The sequence below is a fragment of the Salmo trutta genome, chromosome 8 (genome assembly GCF_901001165.1).
Source record: "Salmo trutta chromosome 8, fSalTru1.1, whole genome shotgun sequence".
In the NCBI taxonomy this organism is placed as follows: domain Eukaryota; kingdom Metazoa; phylum Chordata; class Actinopteri; order Salmoniformes; family Salmonidae; genus Salmo; species Salmo trutta.
Window position 1 is genome coordinate 31319607 of NC_042964.1, and position 25709 is coordinate 31345315.

Genomic DNA, 25709 nt, shown 5'->3' on the forward strand with positions numbered 1-25709 from the left:
GCGCCCAGGAGAAGGTTTTCATCAAGGATCTCTCTGTACTTGGTTCCATTCATCCTTCCCTCAATCCTGACTAGTCTTCCAGTCCCTGCCGCCAAAAAACATTCTCACAGCATGATGCTGCCACCACCATGCTTCACCTTACAGATGGTGCCACGTTTCCTCCAGACGTGACGTTTGGCATTCAGGCCAAAGAGATCAATCTTGGTTTCATCAGACCAGAGAATCTTGTTTCTCATGGTCTGATAGTCCTTTAGGTGCCTTTTGGCAAACTCCCAGCGGTCTGTCATGTGCCTTTTACTGAGGAGTGGCATCTGTCTGGCCACTCTACCCTAAAGGCCAGATTGGTGGAGTGCTGCAGAGATGGTTGTCCTTCTTGAAGGTTCTCCCATCTCCACTCTGGAGCTCTGTCAGAGTGACCATCGGGCTCTTGGTCATCTTCCTGACCAAGGCCCTTCTCCCACGATTGCTCAGTTTGGCCGGGTGGCCAGCTTTTGGAAGAGTCTTGGTGGTTTCAAACTGCTTCCATTTAAGAATGATGGAGGCCACTGTGTTCTTGGGAACCTTCAATGCTGCAGAAATGTTTTGGTACCCTTCCCCAGACCTGTGTCTCGACACAATCCTGTCTCGGAGCTCTACGGACAATTCCTTCGACCTCATGGCTTGGTTTTTGCTCTGAAATGCACTGTCAACTGTGGGACCTTATATACACAGGTGTGTGCCTTTCCAAATCATGTCCAATCAATTGAATTTACGACAGGTGGACGCCAATCAAGTTGTAGAAACATCTCAAGGATGATCAATGGAAACAGGATGCCACTGAGCTCAATTTCGAGTCTCATATTAAAGGGTCTGAATACTTTTGTAAATAAGGTATTTCTGTTTTTGCTTTGTCATTATGGGATATTGTGTGTAGATTGATGAGGAGAAACATTCATTTAATACATTTTAGAATAAAGCTGTAACGTAACAAAATGTGGAAAAAGTCAAGGGGTCTGAATACTTTCCTTGAATATGGTCTTGTAGCCCATTCCAGCCTTGTGTAGGTCTACAATCTTGTCCCTGACATCCTTGGAGAGCTCTTTGGTCTTGGCCATGGTGGAGAGTTTGGAATCTGATTGATTGATTGCTTCTGTGGACAGGTGTCTTTTATACAGGTACCAAACTGAGATTAGGAGCACTCCCTTTAAGAGTGTGCTCCTAATCTCAGCTCGTTACCTGTATAAAAGACACCTGGGAGACAGAAATCTTTCTGATTGAGAGGGGGTGAAATACTTATTTCCCTCATTAAAATGCAAATCAATTTATAACATTTTTGACATGCGTTTTTCAGGATTGTTTTGTTGCTATTCTCTCTCACTGTTCAAATAAACCTACCATTAAAATTATAGACTGATCATTTCTTTGTCAGTGGGCAAACGTACAAAATCAGCAGGGGATCAAATACTTTTTTCCCTCACTGTATGATAAACAGAGAGTAGCAGCAGCGTAAAAGAAGGGTGGGGGGGGGCACACAATGCAAATAGTCTGGGTGGCCATTTGATTACCTGTTCAGGAGTCTTATGGCTTGGGGGTTAAAACTGTTGAGAAGCCTTTTTGTCCTAGACTTGGCACTCCGGTACCGCTTGCGATGCGGTATTAGAGAGAACAGTCTATGACTGGGGTGGCTGGGGTCTTTGACAATTTTTAGGGCCTTCCTCTTCCTGTAGAGGTCCTGGACCTCTTCCTGTAGAGGTCCTGGTCTACAGACCTTCCTGTAGAGGTCCTGGATGGCAGGCAGCTTAGCCCCAGTGATGTACTTGGCTATACGCACTACCCTCTATAGTGCCTTGCGGTCGGAGGCCGAGCAGTTGCCATACCAGGCAGTGATGCAACCAGTCAGGATGCTCTCGATGTTGGCAGCTGTAGAACCTTTTGAAGATCTCAGGACCCATGCCAAATCTTTTTAGTTTCCTGAGGGGGAATAGGCTTTGTCGTGCCCTCTTCACGACTGTCTTGGTGTGTTTGGACCATTCTAGTTTGTTGTTGATGTGGACACCAAGGAACTTGAAGCTCTTAACCTGCTCCACTACAGCCCCGTCGATGAGAATGGGGGCGTGCTCGTTCCTCCTTTTCCTGTAGTCCACAATCATCTCCTTAGTCCTGGTTACGTTGAGGGATAGGTTGTTATTCTGGCACCACCAGAGTTTAGCCCTAGCTTAAAATAAGTAGCTTTTATTTATATTTTCATTTCAAATTAGCAGTCTCACTTAAACCCTCATATCCACCGCCCCGTTTGACCTAGAGACTTGAAACTTTGTATGTAGGTGTTTTCTTCATATTGAACAAATTTACCTCAAAGACCCATAAGATCCGTCAGGATACATTTTCCTCCATCTTGGACATTTTTTGAAAACCTTTGAACCATATAACACAACATTCCAGTCCAAATAACACCAAATTCAGTATATAGGCCCACTTAAGAGACTGGTTAAGAGATGGCTATTGATAAAATCAGGAAATCAGACTGTGTCCATTTAAATCCACTGTAAATCCACTCCACAATGGCCTATCAACTTGAAACTTTTTAGGGTCATCAAAGACATTACCACGATGAACCATGTTACGTTTGGCATTGATATCTTATAAAAAAAAGGAATCTATTAATAATTATTTAAACAGTGTCACATAGTCAAACAAAATCTTCTTCTCATGGACTAAAAGTCAGATTCACTCCAAATGTGGTCTTTAGACTCATCACAATAGTCCCTAAACAATTTGAGAAAATAACATTGATGCATCCAAAGATGGCCACACTATACCAGCAGATAAAAACATTCTTGCTCCTATGCTTCTTCTCATGAACCACAGGACCAAATGACACCAAATTTGGAATGTAAGCCCATGGTACATGGTTTGAGTAAAGCTAAGGGATTGGTAAAAAGGTGGCAGAGTTACTGACAAATTACAGATTTTACATGTCCATTTAAACCACTGTCAATTCACTTAATCTGAAACTTGCCATTATCACGGACGTCCCAAAAACGAGATGACCCACACTGAATTTGGTATTAATATCTAAAAAAAAAAACAAGTAAACTAATCATTCTGTGCATATGTAAAGCTAATGCTCAAAATCTGCAATCATCTTTTCCTCATGAACCATATGTCAGATTCACTCCCGATTTTGTATTTAGACTCATTACATCAGTCTAATTAGTTGCTGCATTCATAGTCGGTCACGCTACAGCACTAGATGGCATATCACACCAGGGCTAGAAGAACTAAACCGATGGACATGGGGCAATGAAATTTGGTATGTAAACCTCATGTATACATCCCTTAGAAGCTGTGCGAATATAAAAACTCACTGCAACCTTAGATGGCTGCACCAGACCAATTGGTGGCACTAGTGGTGCCATAGGATACAACTATTGATCAAGTGGGCTTGGTCTAATGCAAATGAATGTTAGATTTCAATTATGCAGACACACAATGTGAAATATCATTATTAGTATATCTGTATAATCACATATTGTTACCCAAGTATGTGGTCTGAACATAGTGAAAAGTGGATATTGCATTTTGGAAATGTAGAAACCGGAAGTCCTGCCAGTTGCGCAGTCAACGCATTACAGCTGAGTGTGTATTGAAGCATTTTGGAACACTAATGTGGAGTTTACCAACAGACTTAAAATCATTTACACAAACAAATATTTACACTAAACACTGAAAATATTTATCTTAACATAAACCATTAGTCAAATTGACCCCAGAATTGGCATACACTCAATACATTAATGACTAAGAATGATTACCTGCTGTACTCAAAGATAACCAGCCTACAGCACTAGACTAAACTTCACTTGCGTCATTCTTGTGGTATTCAGATAAACTTGGTAATGCTCTCACCGATTCAGAGGTTGGGTTAAATGCGGAAGACACATTTCATTTGAAGGCATTCAGTTGTACAACTGACTAGGTATCCCATCCTTTCCCTTATTGCACATAAAGGAAGATTATCATGTAGAAACAGAGTGCTTACTTTATAATCCAACTGATCTTGTTTCCTTTCTGTCATGCTGTGAACCCTGTTCATTGCTGCTCACAGCTAATATTCGTTTTGTTGAAACAATAATAATGTGATTTTAAAGTTTAGTAAAAAAAAAAAAATCTCAATAGACATTTATCCTTACATATTACAACAGTTTTATTGAGAGGATATTACATTATTTATTAGAATGAATACATACATTACTAATTAGGCTCCACAGACAATTTCAATTAAAAAAAAGAAAAAAAGAAAAGTGGCGGTGGCATATAAGAGCTATATGTGTGCATGAGTTTAAGAATCCCTGTCTCTCACACATACCCGCTGTATAGATGGTTCGATCAAGAAATAACTGATTACAATTAGTTGAAATTCCTTCAGTCTTTGCCTGACTGTTTTTGCTAATTACAAAAGCAAACCGTGTGAAAACACAGACACGCACACAGGCAATTCTCGATCACAGACTCCGGCAAATGCAATCATATGATTACACCATGCAGAGATATAAAACAAAAACAGACCATATAAAGAAAGTTCACATAATTTGGAAGTCACTGTTTCGGTGTATGTACGTTATCCGGAGATTATTGGTGTGACTGGCTTTCTCTCAGCCTCACAGATGGGGAAAGGACGGACTGAAACAAACAGAAGACAGTATTGTCATTTTAGAATGAAGTGGTCATCTTCAATGTTCAATATATCATTTTGGACATTGTCGTCTTCAGGAGGCGTCGATACAGATTAGACTCCCGTACCAGACCATTTAACCAATTATAAAAGTGACGGAAACAGGGGAAGAAAAAAAACAAAACAAGAATGCCAAGGAAGCGAAGAACGATGAAAACGGTGGCAGTAACATTATGCTGCCAGAGCACTGTCATCCAGGCTTCACTTGCGGACCTCACGGCCACTGGTCTGCGTGGAATCTGAGGACCCTCCGAAGGGGGCCATAGCGTTGGTCTCCATGGTCTGGTAGATGAAGAATATGAAGCCAGCTACAATGCCGAGGAGCAGCAGCTTCAGCCAGACAGGCAGGCCATGGGGTGGTGCTATGGCCTTTCCAGCAGGGGGTGCCACTGACGTTACCAGCCTGGTAGAGGGGGGCAGGGTGGCGACTCTGTGGACGGCGGCGGTGCGGCTCTCTGTGTAGGAAGAGCGAGAGGAGCGCAGGAGGGTCTCATCTGTCCACAGGTCACCAGACTTTAGGGGCCTGCCGGCTGCCCCTCGGATGGGCCGTCGACAGGTGGCGCTAGAAGGACGGGAGAGGAAGAAAGTTGAGATTCATTGTGATATTCCGCACATGAGTTGCCATCAGGCAAGTATTATGATCAAACTCTTAAATTAGTTACAGGACACTGCTTTACAGGAATGACAAGACTGTGGGTGGGAGTCTGCCAGATATAGCAAGGATTTATTAAAGTTGTTTATGTATGCCGATAGAATAAGGCATACAAGATGTCTTACTTGATTCCTGTTGGAGTGTCGGTCTCGTAGGGGAACATCTCCTTCAGGACATCCTTCTCATCCACCCTGTTGGGTGTCTGCTCACCAGCTGCTATCTTCTCCACCTGCAACACACATTTTTTAGTACACATTCCTTAGACGTTGAGGCCAACGCGGAGCGATTAGGGTGAGGATGAGACATTGTTCCATTTGCGTGTTACCAAGTCAATGCCAAAACCACCACCTTCACATAAGGGCTAGAGGGGTATTATTTTTGTGAATAAGCTAGAGGGTGTACTCCTAAAGACCACTAGATGGGCCTGTTGCAGTCCTATGCCCATGTGACCAAACCACCAGTAAACCCAAGGCTTGTGACAAACACCATAACCTTGTCTTGTGAATAATACCACCTTGACAAACAAACCAGCACAGACCCTAGGTAATACCTGCATAAGGCATAGCAGTGAAATTACTTTCGTACCCATGGCTCCTTAGAGATACTCGAGGAGACACTGTCTTGCCCCTTCACTGGGGTCACAGAGGAGAGGAAGGGGGTGTTTTTCTGCTGTTTCCACTTAGGTTGGAGGCCATTTTTAGACTCACGCTGGTCCTGCTGGTCAAAGAGGTGAGTGTGTGTTAGTAAGAGACAGGGGACGGGTGGGTATTGGGGTTAGTCTTCTTTCGCTCCCCTCACATCTTTTATGCAGCTGTACTAGACAGCTGTGCCCCACACACACACACTCTACAGTAGCCCCATTCATAATCATCACCCATATGTTTACAACTATACCATGTCTGAGGAAAAACAGTGTGATCACTTTCACTCCCCAACAACACAATTAAGTTCCAAATTCCAGGTGCCACCACAACAAACCATTGTGAGGAGAACAGAACTCTTGAGGACAACTATTGGACAATATACTTGAAACTGTATACCCGAGTAAAGCGATTGGACAGCATGTCAAACTTGGCAGAGAGAGATGATAGGGATTCCAGCTGTTCCTTCAGGGATGGAGATGAGGGGGTGTGTGAGACATAGCTTACAGGCCTGACGGTGAAGGAGGCAAAGGGGTCACTTCCAGACAAACGAGGTAGTGGGGAAGGGTTGGCTACTAGGAGCGGGCGGATTTCCTGTGGTACCCCCTTTAACAGAGATAGGGTAAGTAACACACTGGATCAGTATCCTATACTAGAAGAGTCGGGCCATCACTTACACAGGTGCATTTAAAATCCAGTGAGCAATATTACAGTAGTGTGTATCCTAAGAGGACAGTGTGATTAAGATCATATACCCACCAGAGGCCATTGTTTCAGGGGTCTTATGCTCTGTCCTACTGGAGCATGGACACTTGGTGCAGGTTCCTGAGATGACCACAGATATGGATTAGAAATATCAGTTATAGAAGAGGTTGGTTGATATCCATACAGACCCAGGAGAGAGACTAACGGCAAGAGAGCGAGACCAAAACAAATAGCCAGTGATCAGAGCATTGAGCAAATTGTGAACAGATCCAAAAAAATCTGACAAAAACACTCAATACAGAGTGATGTCTCAAGTATAGCACGTGAGAGATGTCACAAACCTCTAAAAGAGCTGTATTGAGTAGGGAGTTTAGCTCATGACTGGGAGCTTTAGTAGTCAGAGTGAGAGGAAGACCACCATCCTCCTCACAGCACAGCTAGAATACAAGAGAATGGCTTTATTTTTTCAGAGGGGAAAGAACAGTCGTGGCTTTCGGATTAGATAAACAACACACACAAGAAACAAACGAGAAGTGATTTTCGAAGTGGATGAGAAGGTCTTGGTGGCAGAAAAAAATCTTCCAGGAAGTTCTTCTTACGCCAGAGGTCAAACTTGTCCACTGCATTGAAACAGTCGAGATGTTTGGCTTTGTGCTGCACTCGCCGTTTACACACGATAGGTATAGTTCCGAACCCATCCCGAAATCGACCAAATCATCCAACCATGCTCAGTAAACCAAAATCAGGCTGGCGTCAAGGTATGCCCATTGGAACGAAACATTGACATGTAGCTCATCCAGTTTAATATGAAGACTAGAGACTAGCTAGAATTATAGAAGGGAGCAGTGAGCATACATTCCATCGTTCCTTTACCATCAGTCCCCCCCCCCACTTCCTCTCTTCCTTTTTGGTTTCCGCTGTCTCTCTTGCCACATCTCATTTGGCTTCCTCTAGGGTATCCACCAATTCTGCCCAGAGTGGGTGAAAACACGGTTTGTTGATTAACTTTCACTTCCCTTATTTTATTAAATACATTTTACCAAGACAAGATTATTCACGTTCTGAATCATTCCGTGGGGTCTTTAACATTATATCCAAAAAGTTGAATTTCGTAACCTAACACATCCGATAAGCACCGAACTCTTGACAGAGCGGTGCCGCTTTCTCGCAGGAACATTTGAGGATTTTACATGTTGTGGTGGTAGTCTGCAAGGATGTTTCTGCCAGTCGCAAAAAGCTAAATTAGCATGAATGGGCTAAATTAAATGTAAAAAGCTTTGAAAATAAAAAGCATTTCATAAGAGACATGCTTGCTTTTGTGAGAAATCTTCTGTCCCGCCTCAAATCGATAAACATCTTACCTCTATATTGTTTTATGTCCTTTGGATTCGAGAAGAAAGAAGCTATTTTCCAGGTTTTTGCCACTTTTTGTCTGACCTCCATTGATTTAGTCACCCTAATTTGGGCCATCTTACAAAGGTAAAAACGGCAATAACCTTTGAACGGATTATGATAGAGACATGAGGTTTGGACTATAGTATCTACACAATTAACATTAATTTACCTATTGGCAAAAATATGTGTTTTTGATTGGACACCCTACTTCCGCCATCTGCCTGTCCTCCAGGACACCTACAATACCAGGTGTGGCAGGAAGGCCAAGAAGATAAAATCCCCGCTTCATTCACCCCCCCGACAAACATTTACCCTGCCCCCACCCACCCCCCAATGGACATTTACAATTGTTACAGCGTAAATGTGTGTATATATTTTTTATTACAGTTCCATTCACTTCACTCTACCCCCCTGCTGCTTTTTTTTATTTAACTAGGCAAGTCACTTAAGAACAAATTATTATTTACAATGACGGCCTACCCCGGCCAAACCCTAACCCGGATGACGCTGGGCCAATTGTGCGCAGCCCTATGGGACTCCCAATCACGGCCGGTCGTGATACAGCCTGGAAACGAACCAGGGTTTGTAGTGACGTTTCTAGCACTGAGATGCAGTGCCTTAGACAACTGCGCCACTCGGGAGCCCCTGTGGTCCCTATTGACATTCCCAAATGGACTCTCCCCCTGCCCCCACCACCCAGCGGTCATTTATCATTGCTACAGTTGTAAATGTGTATTTATTATTATTATTATTATTATTATTATTATTATTATTATTTCTATCCACATTTTTTATCATTCACTTCTCTTTTATTTGACATATTTTTTAAATGTATTTTGACCTGCACTGTTAGAGCCTCAAACTCAATCTAATGCCACACCTCACTTGAACCCATTCCATCTTGGGACAGACGTCCCGATTCTGAAGAAGCAGGCTCTCTCGAATATATGATTACATCATCTTGTGTCTCCATTGTTAACTTTAAGTCGCACATCAAAACCAACTAAGTTAGAAAAGTATGCCCACACACAAATGTATACGTTAAAATGGAACAAATCATTTCTAGTTCCCAGTGATTGACCAAAATGCTATTTCTATCTCCCAGTGAGTGAATACGTGAAAGGGGCAAGGAAAGCACCTTCCTACAGGTCTGCCAGGGAGTGAGGGAGTGAGCGCTCTCCAGACCTATGTGGCCCTCAGGGACACCGTGGCTGGGGGTCTTGACTGGGGGCCTGCTGGGTTTGGCTTTGTGGAACCAGAGCTCAGCAGCATTCACATTCAGGGGGAAGGCTCGGTCAGGGACAGACTGATGGTAAGACACAGTAGAGACTTTAGAGTACTAGACTAAACCATTCATAGTGACAGTGAGTGACAAGTAACCACAGCGAACCTCACAGGTACCTGAGTCAGTCTGGGTGATGGGGACTCGGCCCTGGCTGTTAGGACAACCTGATGGATAGTCCTAGTGGACTGGGCATGGGCTAGGCCATGCAGTAAGGGAGTGGACTTAGAGCTTGGCTTCTCTGCCAATATAGGCTTAGGTTCCTTAAGGGCTTCCTGGAACATGACAGATGGGGAGAGAGAGGCGAAAGGAAGTTAGAGGGAAGACTGACAAATGAATCAGTGGAAAGTTTACTCAGGACATCACAAACCCATGTCTATTGATCACAAACCCACCAGAAGCAGAGGTGCCTTGGTCTTTGCCTCTCTTGGAGGTGGAAGAACTACCTCACCAGCTGATAACTCAGAGACATCCTGGAGCAGGACGAGGAGAACGATGAGGAAGCTGCGTAATAGTTGAGGCAATCATGCATGTAGGCTTAAGGTGAGACCTGCTACCTGTGTAGTGTTCATTGTTCACTATAGCTGAGGAAGACAGTGGCACCAGGTGATGTGGTGAAAGGGAGGACACACCCATCCACACAAAAGTAGCTTCCCAAATAAATCCAAACATATAATATTAAATAGTGGATGTGGAGAACCCAGTGAATTAAGACAGCCTATGCCTGTCCTAACTAATTGTATACTACATCTAATTTTTACTTATTTAGTACTCATGTATGCCAGCTTTTAGCTGCAAATGTGGACAATTTCAAATAAACCTTAAATATATAACATGACTAACACCATGCACAAAAAAAGGTGATTATCAAGCTAAACACTTCTCCAGTGCACCACAAACCCAAGGAGATGGATAGGCTCAGTGTATATTACAGTATCATCGCTTGCAGGGACCATCTGGTCGACTCTATGAGATGATCTTTTCAATGGTCTCTTTATGTTCAACACAGGATGCTCTTCCTCAAGATCATCCTCCTCCTCCTCCTCCGGAGCATAGATCTAAACACACACACACTTCTCAGAACACCCGACCTTCGACCTCTTCGCGAACACACCTTACAAAGCCAACTTCAGTGAGTAAAGTTGCTTTTAAAGGGACAGTTTGAGATTTTGCCAATGAAGCCCATCAACTTCCCCAGAGTCAGATGAACTCTGGGATAACATTCTGATGTCTATACTTCCAGTATGAAGGAAGTTAGAGGTGCGAGACAACGCTAACTAGTTAGCCCATGACTGGAAACACACAGGAACAGCTAACTTGAGGTAGTAGATAAATCTCAAACTATCCCTTTAATGTGGTTACAATATCCACATGAGACAGTCAGCTTCAGTTGAATAGGTTACCATCTGGGACGTTCAGGATTTCGACACCAGATGTCACCAACACCTCCCAAAGTATCAGGAAAAGAGGAGGAGAAAAGTAAAATGGCTTAAAAATATTTTTAAAAACCTCAAAGAATAGAATTTGCAAAAAAAAATTAAATAATAAGCAGGGGCTTTAAGTATGTTCGTGTGAGGAAAGAATGAAACAGAGAGAGAGCAATAATAGTGGACTAGAGGCACCCAGTGGCAAAGAAAAATACAAGCTAATCCAAGTCATGTGGCCGGTCCTGAGATCAAAGCCTGCTGCACTAACTCCCAGCAGACAGACAGACACAGAGAGGGTCCTTCAGACAGACATTTGGTGCTTTGTTTTCCACACACACACACACGTGATTCACACTCCTATAGGCGTCTCATAAATGACACATTTCCTCTCTCTCAAATAATTTATTAGAGACCGGTTTAATCGACCCCAGCTGTGCCGCTGCACATCCTATAGCCTGTAATGGGACTACTAATCATTGCCAAATGTGTAGCACTTGGGGCCAAATCACAACTTGAGATATGCATGCTATTTCACTCAGATTTTAACACATTCTGTATTGTGAGATTTGAAGGAATGCAAACCATGAGGTTGACCTAGGGTGAGGATGCGCTTTTGTCCACTGATTTAAAAAAAGATTAATTAAAGAGGGACTTACCCGGTTGTGCTGGCTGCTGCGGGTCCTGGTGGTGACTGGGGTCTTCCCTCTGCTTCTGACAGGTCTCTCCACCACGGGGACTGGGACAGGCTCTGGTTCTGTCGTCACCTCTAAACACATACACACCACAGCATTTCTAGCAATGTCACGCTCTGTCAGTCAGTCTATTGACCAACCAATCAATCCATGATTCGTATTATCCCAGAGGGTCAATTTGGTTTGAAAGTTGGCATCTCCGGAAAAAAAATCTAATGTGTAATCTAATGTGTCAACTGCCAAGATGAATCTGATTTGAATCTGTAATAAACCTGGTCTAATAAAGAGGATGACTGAGTGTTCCGTTTCTTACCTTCTTCCTTGTCGCTGTAGCGGTCTGAGTCAGAGTTGCCGTTATGGTTGCTGTCTACCTGAGTGATGACCACCGGTAAAGCCACGGTCTCAGGAGGACCCTGGTCCAACAGCTTCTGGAGCCTTCTCTCATACAGCTTACGGGTTGAGACTGCCATGACAAGACATTCAAATAAATTCAATAGAACTTTAGGAATCCCTCTTACGGGTGGAGGCTGCCAAAAGTTCAGACATTATTCAAATGAATTCAACACAACTTTGTTAATAAATGAATGAAGATTGCAACAATAATGTCCATTATTAAAATGAATTCAATACAACTCTTAATTCCCTGAATTTCCAACTCTTACTGACTGACTCACCCACGATGGGTCCGACGTTGATTCCATACTTGAGCAGCTCATCCTTCAGGCCCTCACTAGTCAGCTCAGTCACATCCAGGTCCTCTGGCCGAGGCTTGTCTGTTTTCCTCGTGGCTTTCTGTGAAAGAGGGATCACAGAGGTCAGATTGGTGTAAAGTGTTGAGATCTATAGTCACAGAATTAGCCTACCACCAATCACAGAACCATGACTTGAATGGGAATGCCCGTTCTAGTAATTATATTTCTTTGAGTTATTTTAACCACGCTAGCTCAGGACCGCCACATCCGGTTTCTTCCCATGCGGGATCGTCTGAGGGGTGGGTCTGGTGCTGAGGAGTAACGCTCTCAGTAATAAAGTCCTTTTGTCAGGGAAAACTAATTCTGATTGGCTGGGCCTGGCTGCCAAGTGGGTGGGCCTATGTCCTCTGCGGCCCATCCAAGGCTGCACCCCTGCCCAGTCATGTGAAATCCATAGATTAGGGCCTAATAATTTTATTTCAATTGACTGACTTTGTTATATGAACTGTAACTCAGTGAAACCGTTGAAATTGTTGCATTTATATATTTCTGTTCAGTATAATTAATAAAATATTGAATTTGTCCTCAAATGAAGGGGATGAGACAAACTTTGCTAGAGGAAGGGTATCCGATTTCATTGGTCCTCAACTCGTGGCTCAGACATTGATTTCAGGATAAATGGAGTTAGACTGCCCTGGAGCAGGTTAGTTCTGAAGGATTTGTTGCTGTAGAAATGTACCTGGCTAAAAAGGTGAACCACTTTCACAGATTACTTTAGAAAAAAAAAATATATAAAACTGCCGTTGACTGATCAGATCAAATGATGGATGGACATAAAGAGCTGTTGTGTTGAACACTGTGCAATGTTTAACAGTGAGAATGGCAGAATGGTGACCTTACTAAATGACTACCTTACTAAATATTTTGACTGGATTTTAATGATTTGTATCAAATCATTAAAATCCAGACGGAAAATATTTACACAAGAAGCAACCTAATATCACACAGTCAAACTCTCAGTCATTTAGTAAGGTCACCATTCTGCCATTCTCACTGTTAAACATCGCACCAGTTTACCAAAGTTAACTCCTCAAACCTGATTCGTAGTATAGGGCTCAGCTTCAACCCCCTACAACTAGGCTGCAGAGAATTTTTGTCGAAAGGGGGGGGGCTTTAGAGAATCTCTCCACTCTGCTGACAAGTATTTTTCTATAAAGGACAAACATTCTAGCCATTCATTAGCTTTGATACTCTGATTGGTTAGAGATAATCCGATGACTGATTACGTTGTTTTGTACAACACACCTCATTTTGATATCACCACAAACGACTTCAATGACGGCAGTGTCAGACTGAAATATACAGCTAATGAGCAGTGGAATAATTCAGTTTGAGTCGTCAGGCAAGGTATAGCGGCCTACCGGCAGTCGCCTAGTATTTGTTTGAAGTGAGTCTTCCTCCACAGAGGCTGATGATTGTAGTTCATTGCCAGGGGGTATTTTTCACCTTGGCCTAGGCTGCGCGACCATATCGGACTGCCCAGCCCCAGGACACCTCTTCCGCAGAGCTAAACAACCATATCACTTTCTGTGCATGTGTTACTGATTCATATTCCTTAACAGCTGGAATAAAAGCCCTGCGTCGATTTGAACTAATATTTCATGTACCGGTCAAAAGTTTTAGAACACCTACTCATTCAAGGGTTTTTCTTTATTTTTACTATTTTCTACATTGTGAACACAAAAGCTATGAAATACATACGGAATCATGAAATATCAAAAATAATATTATATTTGAGATTTTTCAAATAGCCACCCTTTGCCTTGACAGCATAGCACACGCTTGGCATTCTCTCAACCAGCTTCACCTGGAATGCTTTTCCAACAGTCTTGAAGGAGTTCGCAGGTCATTGTCCTGTTGAAAAACAAATGATGATGGTCCCACTAAGCCCAAACCAGATGGGATGGCGTATCGCGGCAGAAATCTGTGGTAGCCATGCTGGTTAAGTGTGCCTTAATTTGAAAATAAATCACAGACAGTGTCACCAGCAAAGCACCCTTACACTTCCTCCTCCATGCTTTATGGTGGGAAATAAACATGCAGAGATCATCCGTTCACCCACACCACTTCTCACAGACATGGTGGATGGAACAAAAAAACTAAAATTTGGACTTCAGGCCAAAGGACAAATTTCCACCGGTCTAATGTCCACTGCTCGTTTTTCTTGACCCAAGCAAGTCTCTTCTTATTGGTGTCCTTTAGTAGTGGTTTCTTTGCAGCAATTTGACCAGGAAGGATTGATTCACGCAGTCTCTGAACAATTGATGTTGACATGTGTGTTACTTGAATGCTGTGAAGCATTTATCTGGGCTGCACATTCTGAGGCTGGGAATTCTAATTAACTTATCCTCTAAGGCAGAGGTAACTCTGGGTCTTCCATTCCTGTGGCGGTCCTCATGAGAGCCAGTTATCATAGCACTTGGTTTTTGTGACTGCACTTGAAGAAACTTCCATAGTCCTTGAAATGTTATTGACTGACCATGTCTTAACGTAATGGACTATCGTTTCGCGTTGTTTATTTGAGCTGTTCTTACCATAATATGGACTCTCTTCTGTACACCCCCCTACCTTGTCACAACACAACTTGTTTGTCTCAAATGCATTAAGGAAAGATATTCCACAAATTAACTTTTAAGAAGGCACGCCTGTTAATTGAAACGCATTCCAGGTGACTACCTCATGAAGCTGGTTGAGAGAATGCCAAACGTGTGCAAAGTCGTCATCAAGGCAAAGGGTGGCTATTTGAAGAATCTATTGACTAAGTCCGTTATCACTTGCTCATTGTCTTAATCGAAATTACGGATTGCCTCCTATCTGCTTGTCATCCCCTTATGTCATAGTTTGTACATCTTAATTCTCAGTAGAAACCACATTTGTTTTAACAAATCTGCCATATCAGCTATGTTTTTATGTGTAGTGGCTTTGCAGGCATGCATCCCACTTTTTTGTTTTGTTTGCCCCACCAAGATTTACAATGCTAAAATTGCCACTGCCAGCCGATAGCAAATCATATTCCTTACACATTAAACTGAGCATGGCAGAGATGACTGACTTATAATGATGCAAGCAAAAAAGTGACAGGAATCAGGAAGTTCAATAACTCTATTTCTATGGTTTTTGACACATTCCATTGGAACTCTGCCATGGTTCTCTAACCCATGGAACATTTGATGGGGTGGGAGTAGGGTTACAAAGGGTCGGAAAACTTTCGGTATATTTCCTGATTTTCCCAGAAATTTTCCATGGGTAGTTAAGCCTGGGAATTTTGCTTAAAAGTCATCAAAAAAAAAAAGTTACCTTATAACAGTGAACCTTTTATGTGGGATACACATAAGGCAACTCTAGGGCTAGTGGCATATTTTGGTTAAACTATCTCCAATTCAATGGAATTGCAACCCTCTGCATGCACAGTGCATTCTTCCATCACATGTGCAGCGGATTCGCAAGATCTTGCACACTAATGAGATGCAATTGAGCCCACACTACTACACTGTCTGAGCCGAGGACGACATGCATTCTGGTAAGTTTTGATTACAATACTGGGTGGGGTGAATATATTTTATATGACATACATGATGTTTTGTTAACTAGTAAATAGTAGCCTACAGCAAAGTGTGTTTAAATCATTTCTACTTTGTTAATTTCTGCTTGTTAGTTTTTGCTACCATGTGGGTTTTAGCTTGCTTGAGCCTGCTAACTGAGGAGTGTTAATTCACCTGTTTCCATACATGTTTCACTGTAAAGTCCATGGAGAATAAGAGCAACTCCTCCCAGCTGCACTGAGGCGAGGAAACACTGTCACCACCGATAAATCCACAATAATTGAGAATTTCAAAAAGCATTTTTCTACAGCCGGCCATGCTTTCCACCTGGCCACTCATACCCTGGTCAACAGCCCTGCACCCCCCACAGCAACTTGCCCAAGCCTCCCCCATTTCTCCTTCACCCAAATCCAGATAGCTGATGTTCCGAAAAAGCTGCGAAATCTGGACCCCTACAAATCAGCAGGGCTAGACAATCTGGACCCTCTCTTTCTAAATTATCAGTTGAAATTGTTGCAACCCCTATTACTAGCCTGTTCAACCTCTCGTATAGTCTGAGATCCTCAAAGATTGGAAATCATTTTATAACATTTTTTGACGTTTTTCTGGATTTTTTTGTTGTTATTCTGTCTCTCACTGTTCAAATTAACCTACCATTAAAATTATAGACTGATCATTTCTTTGTCAGTGGGCAAACGTACAAAATCAGCAGGGGATCAAATACTCCCCCCCCACTGTAACAAACAGATCAACGACCATTTCGAATCCCACTGTACCATCTCCGCTATGCAATCTGGTTTCCGAGCTGGTCATGGGTGCACCTCAGCCACGCTCAAGGTCCTAAATGATATCATAAATGCCATCGATAAGAGACAATACTGTGCAGCTGTATTCATCGATCTGGCCAAGGCTTGACTCAATCACAACATTCTTATCGGCAGACTCAACAGCCTTGGTTTCTCAAATGACTGCCGTGGCTGGTTCACCAACTACTTCTCAGACAGAGTTCAGTGTGTCAAATCGGAGGGCGTGTTGTCCGGACCTCTAGCAGTCTCTATGGGGGTGCCACAGGGTTAAATTCTTTGGACGACTCTCTTCACATCAATGATGTCGCTCTTGCTGCTGGTGATTCTCTGATCCACCTCAGACGACACCATTCTGTATATTTCTGGCCCTTCTTTGGACACTGTGTTAACAACCCTCCAGACGAGCTTCAATGCCATTACAACTCTCCTTCCGTGGCCTCCAACTGCTCTTAAATGCAAGTAAAACTAAATGCATGCTCTTCAATCAAACGATGCCCGCACCTGCCCACCCGCCCAGCATCACTACTCTGGACGGTTCTGACTTAGAATATGTGGACAACTACAAATACCTAGGTGTCTGGTTAGACTAGACTAATCTCTCCTTCCAGACTCACATTAAGCATCTCCAACCCAAAATTAAAACTACAATCGGCTTCCTATATCGCAACAAAGCATCCTTTGCTCATGCTTCCAAACATACCGTCATAAAACTGACTATCCTACCGATCCTTGACTTCAGCGGTGTCATTTACAAAATAGCCTCCAACACTCTACTCAGCAAATTGGATGCAGTCTATCACAGTGCCATCCGTTTTGTCACCAAAGCCCCATATACTATCCACCACTGCGACCTGTATGCTCTCATTGGCTGGCCCTCACTTCATATTCGTTGCCAAACCCACTGGCTCCAGGTCATCTATAAGTCTTTGCTAGGTAAAGCTCACTGGTCACCATAGCAGCACCCAACCGTAGCATGCGCTCTAGCAGGTATATTTCAGTGGTCACTCCCAAAGCCAATTCCTCCATTGGCCGCCTTTCCTTCCAGTTCTCTGCTGCCAATGACTGGAACAAATTGCAACCCCCCCCCCCCCAAAAAAAAACTAACACTGAAGCTGGAGACCCATATCTCCCTCTAACTTTAAGCACCAACTGTCAGAGCAGCTCACAGATCACTGCACCTCTACATAACCCATCTGTAAATAGCCTCATCCAACTACCTCATCCCCATACTGTTATTTATTTTGCGCCTTTGCACCCGTTTCTACTTGCACATTCATCTTCTGCACATCTATCGCTCCAGTGTTTAATTGCTCAATTGTAATTATTTCGCCACTATGGCCTATTTATTGCCTTACCTCATTTGCACACACTGTATATATACACTTTTTTTCTCTCTATTGTGTTATTGACTGTATGTTTGTTTATTCCATGTGTAACTCTGTTGTTTGTGTCGCACTGCTTTGCTTTATCTTGGCCAGGTCACAGTTGTAAATGAGAACTTGTTCTCAACTATCCTAGCTGGTCAAATAAAAGTGAAATAAAAATGTTTTGTTTAAAAAAAAATATTATTATTTTTTTTTAACATTTATCTTACAAAGGAGTTGTTTAATCCAACTGCTTCATTCATCTGTACATGTATTTTTATTTTTTTTAACTCATTTTTTCCTAATCTTTACAGGAAAATGCCACGGGCACTATCTGATGTTTGGAGACATTTTACTGCAGCTAATAGAAGAAGCTGTGTACATTTGCAAATACTGTGCCAAATCATATGTGAAGAATGCACCAAAGATGCAGAATCATCTGGCCATGTGCATAAAGTTCCCTCAGCACTTACAACAAGCAACCTCTCACAAAAGTCCCTCTACTTCTATTCGAGGTGAAAATGAAATCAGACACCTTATCGATAACAACAGCTTATGGTGCTCCTGGACTCAATGGAGGAACGTAGTCAGAGAAATGCTGAGGAATGTCTTGCTTGAGCTGTGTATGCAACTGGTTCACCTCTGATGCTCACAGGAAATGTGTATTGGAAGAGATCTCTGAATGTTCTTTGCTCAGCATACACCACTCCAACTCCATGCTTTATCTACTCATTTGCTGGATGCAGAGTTCAACAGAGTTCAAGTGAAGGTCATGCAAATCATAGAGAAAGCAATCATCTAATGGCTGGTCGAATGTTCGTGGGCAAGGAATAATTAACTACATCTCCACCCCTCAACCAGTATTCTACAAGAGCACAGACACAAGGGACAACAGACACACCGGTCTGTACATTGCAGATGAGCTGAAGGCAATGACCTTGGACCACAGAAGGTATGTGCACTGGTGATAGACAATGCTGCGAACATGAAGGCTGCTTGGTCTAAAGTGGAGGAGACCTACCCTCACATCACACCCATTGGCAGTGCTGCTCATGCATTGAATCTGCAACTCAAGGACATCATGGCACTGAAAATAATGGATACACTCGACAAGAGAACCAAGGAAATGGTTAGGTAAGTGAAGCATCATGAAGTTATAGCAGCAATCTACCTCACCAAGCGAGAAGAATAAGAGCACCACATTGAAGCTGCCCAGCAACACCCATTGGGGTGGTGTTGTCATCATGTTTGACAGTCTCCTGGAGGGGAAGGACTCTCTCCAAGAAATGGCCATATCACAGTCTGCCGATACGGACAGCCCCATCAAGAGGATCCTCCTGGATGATGTATTTTGGGAGAGAGTGGTAAGCAGCCTGAAACCTATAGCAGTAGCCATTGCACGGGTTGAGGGAGACAATGCCATCCTGTCTGATGTTCAGACTCTGCTTGCAGATGTAAGAGAAGAAATCCATACTGCCCTGTCCACTTCACTGTTGCTCCAAGCAGAGGAAACTGCAGTTCTAAAATACATCAAAAAGCGTGAAGACCTCTGCCTAAAGCCCATACACGCCGCAGCGTACATGTCGGACCCCAAGTATGAGATCAACAAGGCCTATGGTGTCATCACTACTGTGGGCAAGGTTCTTGGCAGTCTGGCGAAGTACACTTCCAAGCAAGGGCCTTGGGATGGAGATGCAATATGGCAGTCGTGCCAACATATCTCATCAGCCACCTGGTGGAAGGGACTGTCTGTATCTGAGGCCCTTTACCATGTTGCCTCCATCATCCTCCAAATCCCAACAACATCAGCTGCCTCAGAGAGCAACTAGTCCTTGTTTGGGACACACACACCAAAGCACGCAACAGGCTAACCAATACAAGGGTTGAAAAATTGGTGGCCACCTGGGCAAATTTGAGGCTTTTTGAGCCTGACAACGAGCCATCCTCAACAAGGTTGGAAAGTGACAGTGAAGACGAGGCCTCAGAGTCTGATGTTCAAGAGGTGGACATTGAGGAGGTCCAGGGAGAAGTCATGGAAGTCTGAGAGGAAGACAACCAAAGCTTTAGTTTCTAGACTATCATTTTACAGATGCATGTTGAAAATGTTTCTGGGAGATGCAATGGATCATTCAATATTCCCTTTCTTTTGTTGTTCAGTGACATCATCCCATGTGAAGAGTCAACTCATTTAATTAAAGTTCAAATCGTAACTAAAATTGTTTTTATTTTGGAATGATTTAATGATTTGCAATTATGTCTACTTATGATAAGGTAAAAGGTTTATGTTTCTGTCTCCATATGATATGGTAAATATATGAAATGCAAAAAAAATAATCTAAATTTAAATGGTATTAATATTAATTTGCATATATTTCCTGTTAATTCCCACATTAAGTTTCCACCTCTGAATATTCCACAAAATGTGCAACCCTAGGTGGGAGTAGTAAAGAGAGAGAGGGAAAGAATCCCAGACAGACACAGAGGGGGATTTAGCAGCTATCGGTCTCCCACTAGCCTATATTAGACTCCTTACTGTGGGCCTCAGTAAAGTTGGAGCTGGATCTCAGCCCAGCTGAGCACATTACATAATCACAGAATTCCAAGGAAGAAATACAACGGGAAAAATATGAAAAAAATTCCTGACTTCCAGTTTGTTCCCTCAGTTATCTTCCGCTCTCTGACCACACATTTTAAAAGTGATATCAAGGCACTGAGCACATGGCTAGCCCCAAGGCCCAGACAATCCCTGTGCTTTAAGTTTTGCGCTAGGCTACTTGCAGAAGGTTTGTACACTAGAGGTTTAAATTACATGGAATGAAGATTGCATCAATGCATATCAGAACAATATGGATTAACATAGTTCAGTTGCATGATCGCCTAGACTTCCATAACGCTCTCAGTCCGACTAAGTTGTTGTTTCTATTCAGACAGAAATAATGGTTTGGCGAAGTAATATTGAAACTGACTTATGTGGCTTTTAGGGGTAAACTATAACAAACTGCTAGGTTGTGAATTATGATGTGCATATGGCTAACCACCGTTATGGATGGTTTTGGCAGACATGATACTTTTCATATCTGTGGTCCTCATGATGACCGCTGCATGCGAAAAAAATTCACTCCCAATGACAAACCATTCAACCTTAGTTGAACTAAACCTTAGGAGAGAAAAACTATACTTCACTTCACTTTTATCCCAAAAGGTTTATTTTGATAGCTATTATGAGTGAAAATGTGTCTAATGTTCTGAGTGTGCCAGTGGATGACTGCCTCAAATGCTTCATGGTAAGCTATAAATCAGACAGACAGACATGCTTGGGAGTCAGGTGACTATATGAAGACATCAGGAACAGCACTGCTACGATAGCATTTAAATCTAATGAGAAAGTACTAGCCTACACACACACACACAGTTAACCAAACATCTGTTCAGTGATAGGGGAATGCGTGCACAGACTTCCACAGAAAGTATTTCCTCAATAGAGAAACACAATAGGAAAATAGCCCTATCCTCCACACCAGGAGCCTCGATTTCCTTCAATTCCATTACCTATTCTTTAATGCCATTTCCATCACACTCAAAACTCCTTGAAGTTCCTTCCCTCTTCTCTGCATACCTAGGCTTTTCAATCTAACATAAACAAAACTTCTCCGGTCCAGCTCCATCCCTTCTATGGATTTCACCACTTGTGACAGTAGCTGCTTTTAGCAATGAGTGTGTATTTGCATACACCATTGTTGCTTCCTAGCTTATTGGGTTGCACAAAAACAGTCAAGAGGGAAGTTAAATTAAATTTCAACTTACTGTGCCAGGATGGTTGGTCATTATGACGGGGAGAATAAGACATTCCTAAAATAACGTATGATTAAAACAGACTTTCCAAACATGGGTCTGTTACCTTTAGTCTCAAATTCCACCCTTCATAATGAACAACAGTCCTCCCCACCGGGACAGTAAGTTGAAATATAATTTGATTTAACTTCTAGCGTCCCGTGGACTGTGCCCTATAAGCTCATTACACAGCCCTGGGTCTGAACTCCTCCCTATGCAACTGGGTCCTGGACTTCCTGACGGGCCGCCCCCAAGTGGTGAAGGTAGGCAACATTACCTCCTCGACACTGATCTTCAACACAGAGGCCCCACAAGGGTGCATCCTCAGTCCCCTCCTGTATTATCTGTATACCTACAACTGTGTGGCCTTACACAGTTCCAACTCCATCATCAAGACATGTCAGTAGTAGGCCTGATCACCAACAACGACAACACAGCGTACAGTTAGGAGGTAGGCACTCTGATGGCGTGGTGCCAGGTAAACAACCTCTCCCTCAATGTTAGCAAAACAAAGGAAACGATTGTGGACTTCAGCAGGAACCAGGCTGGACAAGCCCCCATACTCACCAACAGGGCCGCGTGGAGACGGTAAATAAATTCAAATTCCTCTGCATACACATCTCAGAGAACATGAAATGGTTTAACCGCATGTTCACTCCACCCCACCCCCTCAACATTCTTTATCTTTTATTTCACTAGTCCTGCATGTTGGAGCTCAAAACCTAAGATTTTCACTGTACCCTGCAATCACACCTGCAACCCTGTACATGTGACTATTAAACAAACAAATCTGAATCATCTAGTTTCAGTGTTTTTGTGGGCAGAAGACAAGTGATTGATACTCACTGTCCACACCTCTCAATAAATGTCAATGCTCAGTTTTAGGGAGGGAACCAAATACAGGCGAGTTGACCTTAACCGTACCGCAATGTATGAAGACTAGTGTGAACTACAGAAGTTGTGTGAAGCAAGCTGTTCTTTTCATTCAGTCATTCACAACTGATGCAGGGCAACAAGGTGTACGCACCTGAATACATTTTTCTTTAAAGCACGCATACAATGCATTCCAATTGTGTAGGCCTACTATACAGTACACTAACCATAAGTCTAAGAACACCTGTTTTTCACAAATGCTTCACAAATATCAGTTCATTAAAACCGCACCACAACTTTCCCAAAGAAGAAAGGGGGGCTTGGTGGATTAGGAAAAACACCCAGACTGTTACACATGAAGGTGACAGCTGTTACCTTGACAACACACTGTAGAGTTGCGTTTTTAAAAACTGCCATTCTAGTCCTACATTACATTGACAGGTACAGTGTCTTCAGAAAGTATTCACAGCCCTTGCTTTTTTCCACATTGTTGTGTTAGAGCCTGAATTTAAAATTGATTAAATTGAGATGTGTCACTGGCCTCCGCACAATACCCATACTGTCGAAGTGAAATTGTTTAGACATTTTTACAAATTAATAAAAAATGAAAAGCTGAAATGTATTAAACCCCTTTGTTATGGCAAGCCTTAAGTTGAGGAGTAAAAGCGCTTCACAAGTCACATGGACTGTGCAATAAGTGTTAAAAAAATGTTTTATGACTACCTCTCTGTACCCCACACATGCAATTATCTGTAAGTTTCCTCAGACGAGTAGTCAATTTCAAACAGATTCAACCACAAAGACCAATGAGGTTTTTCAATGCTTCACAAAAAAAGGCACCTATTGGTAGATGGGTAAAAATAAAAGAAGCAGACATTTGAGCATGTATTTATTAATTAATTCAAATGTGGATGGTGTATCAATACACACAGTCACTACAACGATACAGGTGTCTTTCCTAACTCAGTCGCCGGAGAAAGGAAACCGCTCAGGGATTTCACCATGAGACCAATGGTGACTTTAAAACAGTTGAATGGCTGTGATAAGAGAAAACTGAGGATGGATCAACTACATTGTAGTTATTTCACAATACTAACCTAAATGACAGAGTGAAAAGGAATCCTGTACAGAATAAAAATATTAAAAAACATGCATCCTGTTTGCAATAAGTGACTAAAGTAAAACTGCATAAAATGTGACAACGAAATGAACTATATCCTGAATACAAAGCGTTATGTTTGGGGAAAATCCAACTCACTGAGTACCACTTCATATTTTCAAGCATGGTGGTGGCTGCATCATGTTATGGGTATGCTTATCGTCAGCAAGAACTAGGGATTTTTTTTTTATAGGATTAACAACAAAAAAAAACAGAATAGAGCTAAGCACAGGCAAAATCCTAGAGGAAAACCTGGTTCAGTCTACTTTCCAACGAACACTGGGAGACAAATTCACCTTTCAGCTGGACAATAGCCTAAATGCCAACTTATGCTTGATCCATAAATGTGGTTGGAGGCTTGGAGGCTTAAAAGCTCTTGGAGACTTAGCCAGAAAAACTCACAGCTGTCATCGCTACCAAAAGAGCATTCTTACATGAATCAGCGGTGTGAATAGTTATGTAAATTTGATTTCTGTATTTAATACATTTGTAAAACTGTTTTCACTCTCATTATGGGGTATTGTGTAGATGGGTGTGAGATAAATCAAATTAATCAATTTTGAATTTAGGCTGCAACAACAAATGTATTATAAATCAAGGGATATGAATACTTTCTGAATAAAATCTATGTTCTACTATCTAAATTTCGAGTTAGTATCTCGAACCTTGATTTACATATCTCAATTTCATGTTTTTGAAAATGTTTACTTACATATCTCGACATTTTAAGTAGTATGGATATTTACACACAAAACACGAGTGGCGAGAATGGGTTTCCATAAGGATGCACTCAGCAATAGCAGATATTTTAAGCGGGAAACTTTAAACTTGATTTGTAATACAACACAGCTAAAATGTGTTCGTTTTTATATTTAAAACGAGATGGAACACGCTGTAATTGAAAATATCGATATTTTAATTTTATGCATTTAAAATAATTTTACATAAAATGTAACTACCTAGAATACCAAATCACATCGATGGTTTTTTTTTAAAGGGAGATTAAAACACCCTACAAAAACTGTAACATCTTAACTACATTTACTTGTAACATTCACACTGGAAACATTGTTACAAATACTATATTCGCGCGCGGGAAAGAAATCTTAAAACAACTCACCCTGCCCGAGCGACTTTTGTTTGACACTACCGGGACTGGTAACTCCTCGTCGCTGGAGAAGGCGTCTGTAGATGGGATCTTGTTGTTCTGCACGGTTAAGTTTTTCAGATACAGCTGCACATAAACGTCCTTTCGCTGGTCTCCGGTTGGGAGAGCAACATTGTTGGCCAAAAGCTCGCTCTTGAGTTTATCTTTGGTGAGAACAGATGGATCCTCCAGATATTCCGGCATGTTGCTCGCTATGAAAAGCAACTCCGCCTCGGTAACAACAAAATGAAGTATTTAGCTGGCTATGTTAGCTAACTGGCTAACTAGCGCCTCTTGTTGGATTAAATCTGCAAAACTACCCGTGTACACAAACTTGATACTTCAAGCTTCCAGTTACAATCTTAGCACATTAGCTTACTCGTTTTGGTTCCTCTTTTGTATAACTCTCCTTGACAGTAGAATTAAGAAGTGAAAGCGCTAAACACAAGACAAACCTCTCCCTTTGAAGTGCTTGGGCTATTATACCAATATCTGCTAGGACACCGGCCCTCTACCAACATTGAAGGAACAAACGCGGTGAGAATGTTACCACTGCCCTGTGAAAGCAGACACTATTGGACAAGAGCAGTAACATCGGGCTTTGCCATTGGTAGAGTGTACGTGCCCAGTTTAGGCGTTCACGAGCTACCGAAATACATATACATTTCTATTTTCCCTCTATTTACATTTTAAACGTATGTGAGTCAAGCCATTTGCACAATGCACT

At 42.3% G+C, this 25709-nt stretch overlaps 1 protein-coding gene across 11 annotated transcripts; it reads right to left on the minus strand.

Annotated features, from left to right (window-relative positions):
* Positions 1-4161: 4161 nt before the first annotated feature.
* LOC115198665 (lamina-associated polypeptide 2, isoforms beta/gamma) lies at positions 4162-25586 on the minus strand. Of its 11 annotated transcripts, none has more exons than XM_029760793.1 (14): positions 24956-25586; positions 12183-12300; positions 11822-11971; positions 11473-11582; positions 10322-10447; positions 9785-9862; positions 9509-9664; positions 9246-9413; positions 7054-7149; positions 6767-6832; positions 6407-6613; positions 5952-6083; positions 5492-5595; positions 4162-5276 (listed from the first exon to the last, which is right to left on the minus strand). In XM_029760793.1, exons 1-14 carry the CDS (start codon positions 25184-25186, stop codon positions 4916-4918), a joined length of 2103 nt encoding a protein of 700 aa, XP_029616653.1. In that variant the 5' UTR covers positions 25187-25586; the 3' UTR covers positions 4162-4915. The 11 variants fall into 11 exon arrangements, with proteins under 11 accessions (XP_029616653.1, XP_029616654.1, XP_029616656.1 ...); XM_029760794.1 differs by having other exon boundaries at positions 5952-6080; positions 24956-25585; XM_029760796.1 differs by having other exon boundaries at positions 5952-6080; positions 6515-6613; positions 24956-25583.
* Between the last annotated feature and the right edge of the window lie 123 nt (positions 25587-25709).

What these genes read in the sequence shown, in the direction of transcription:
- LOC115198665 (XM_029760793.1), bottom strand. Translation starts at nt 25,186, where the DNA reads ATGCCGGAATATCTGGAGGATCCATCTGTTCTCACCAAAGATAAACTC. An exon ending in ACAAAAGTCGCTCGGGCAGG is followed by an intron (nt 12,301 to 24,955) that starts GTGAGTTGTTTT and finishes CCTCTTTCACAG; the next exon opens with AAAGCCACGAGGAAAACAGA. An exon ending in CCTGGCAGACCTGTAGGAAG is followed by an intron (nt 7,150 to 9,245) that starts GTGCTTTCCTTG and finishes CTTGTATTCTAG; the next exon opens with CTGTGCTGTGAGGAGGATGG.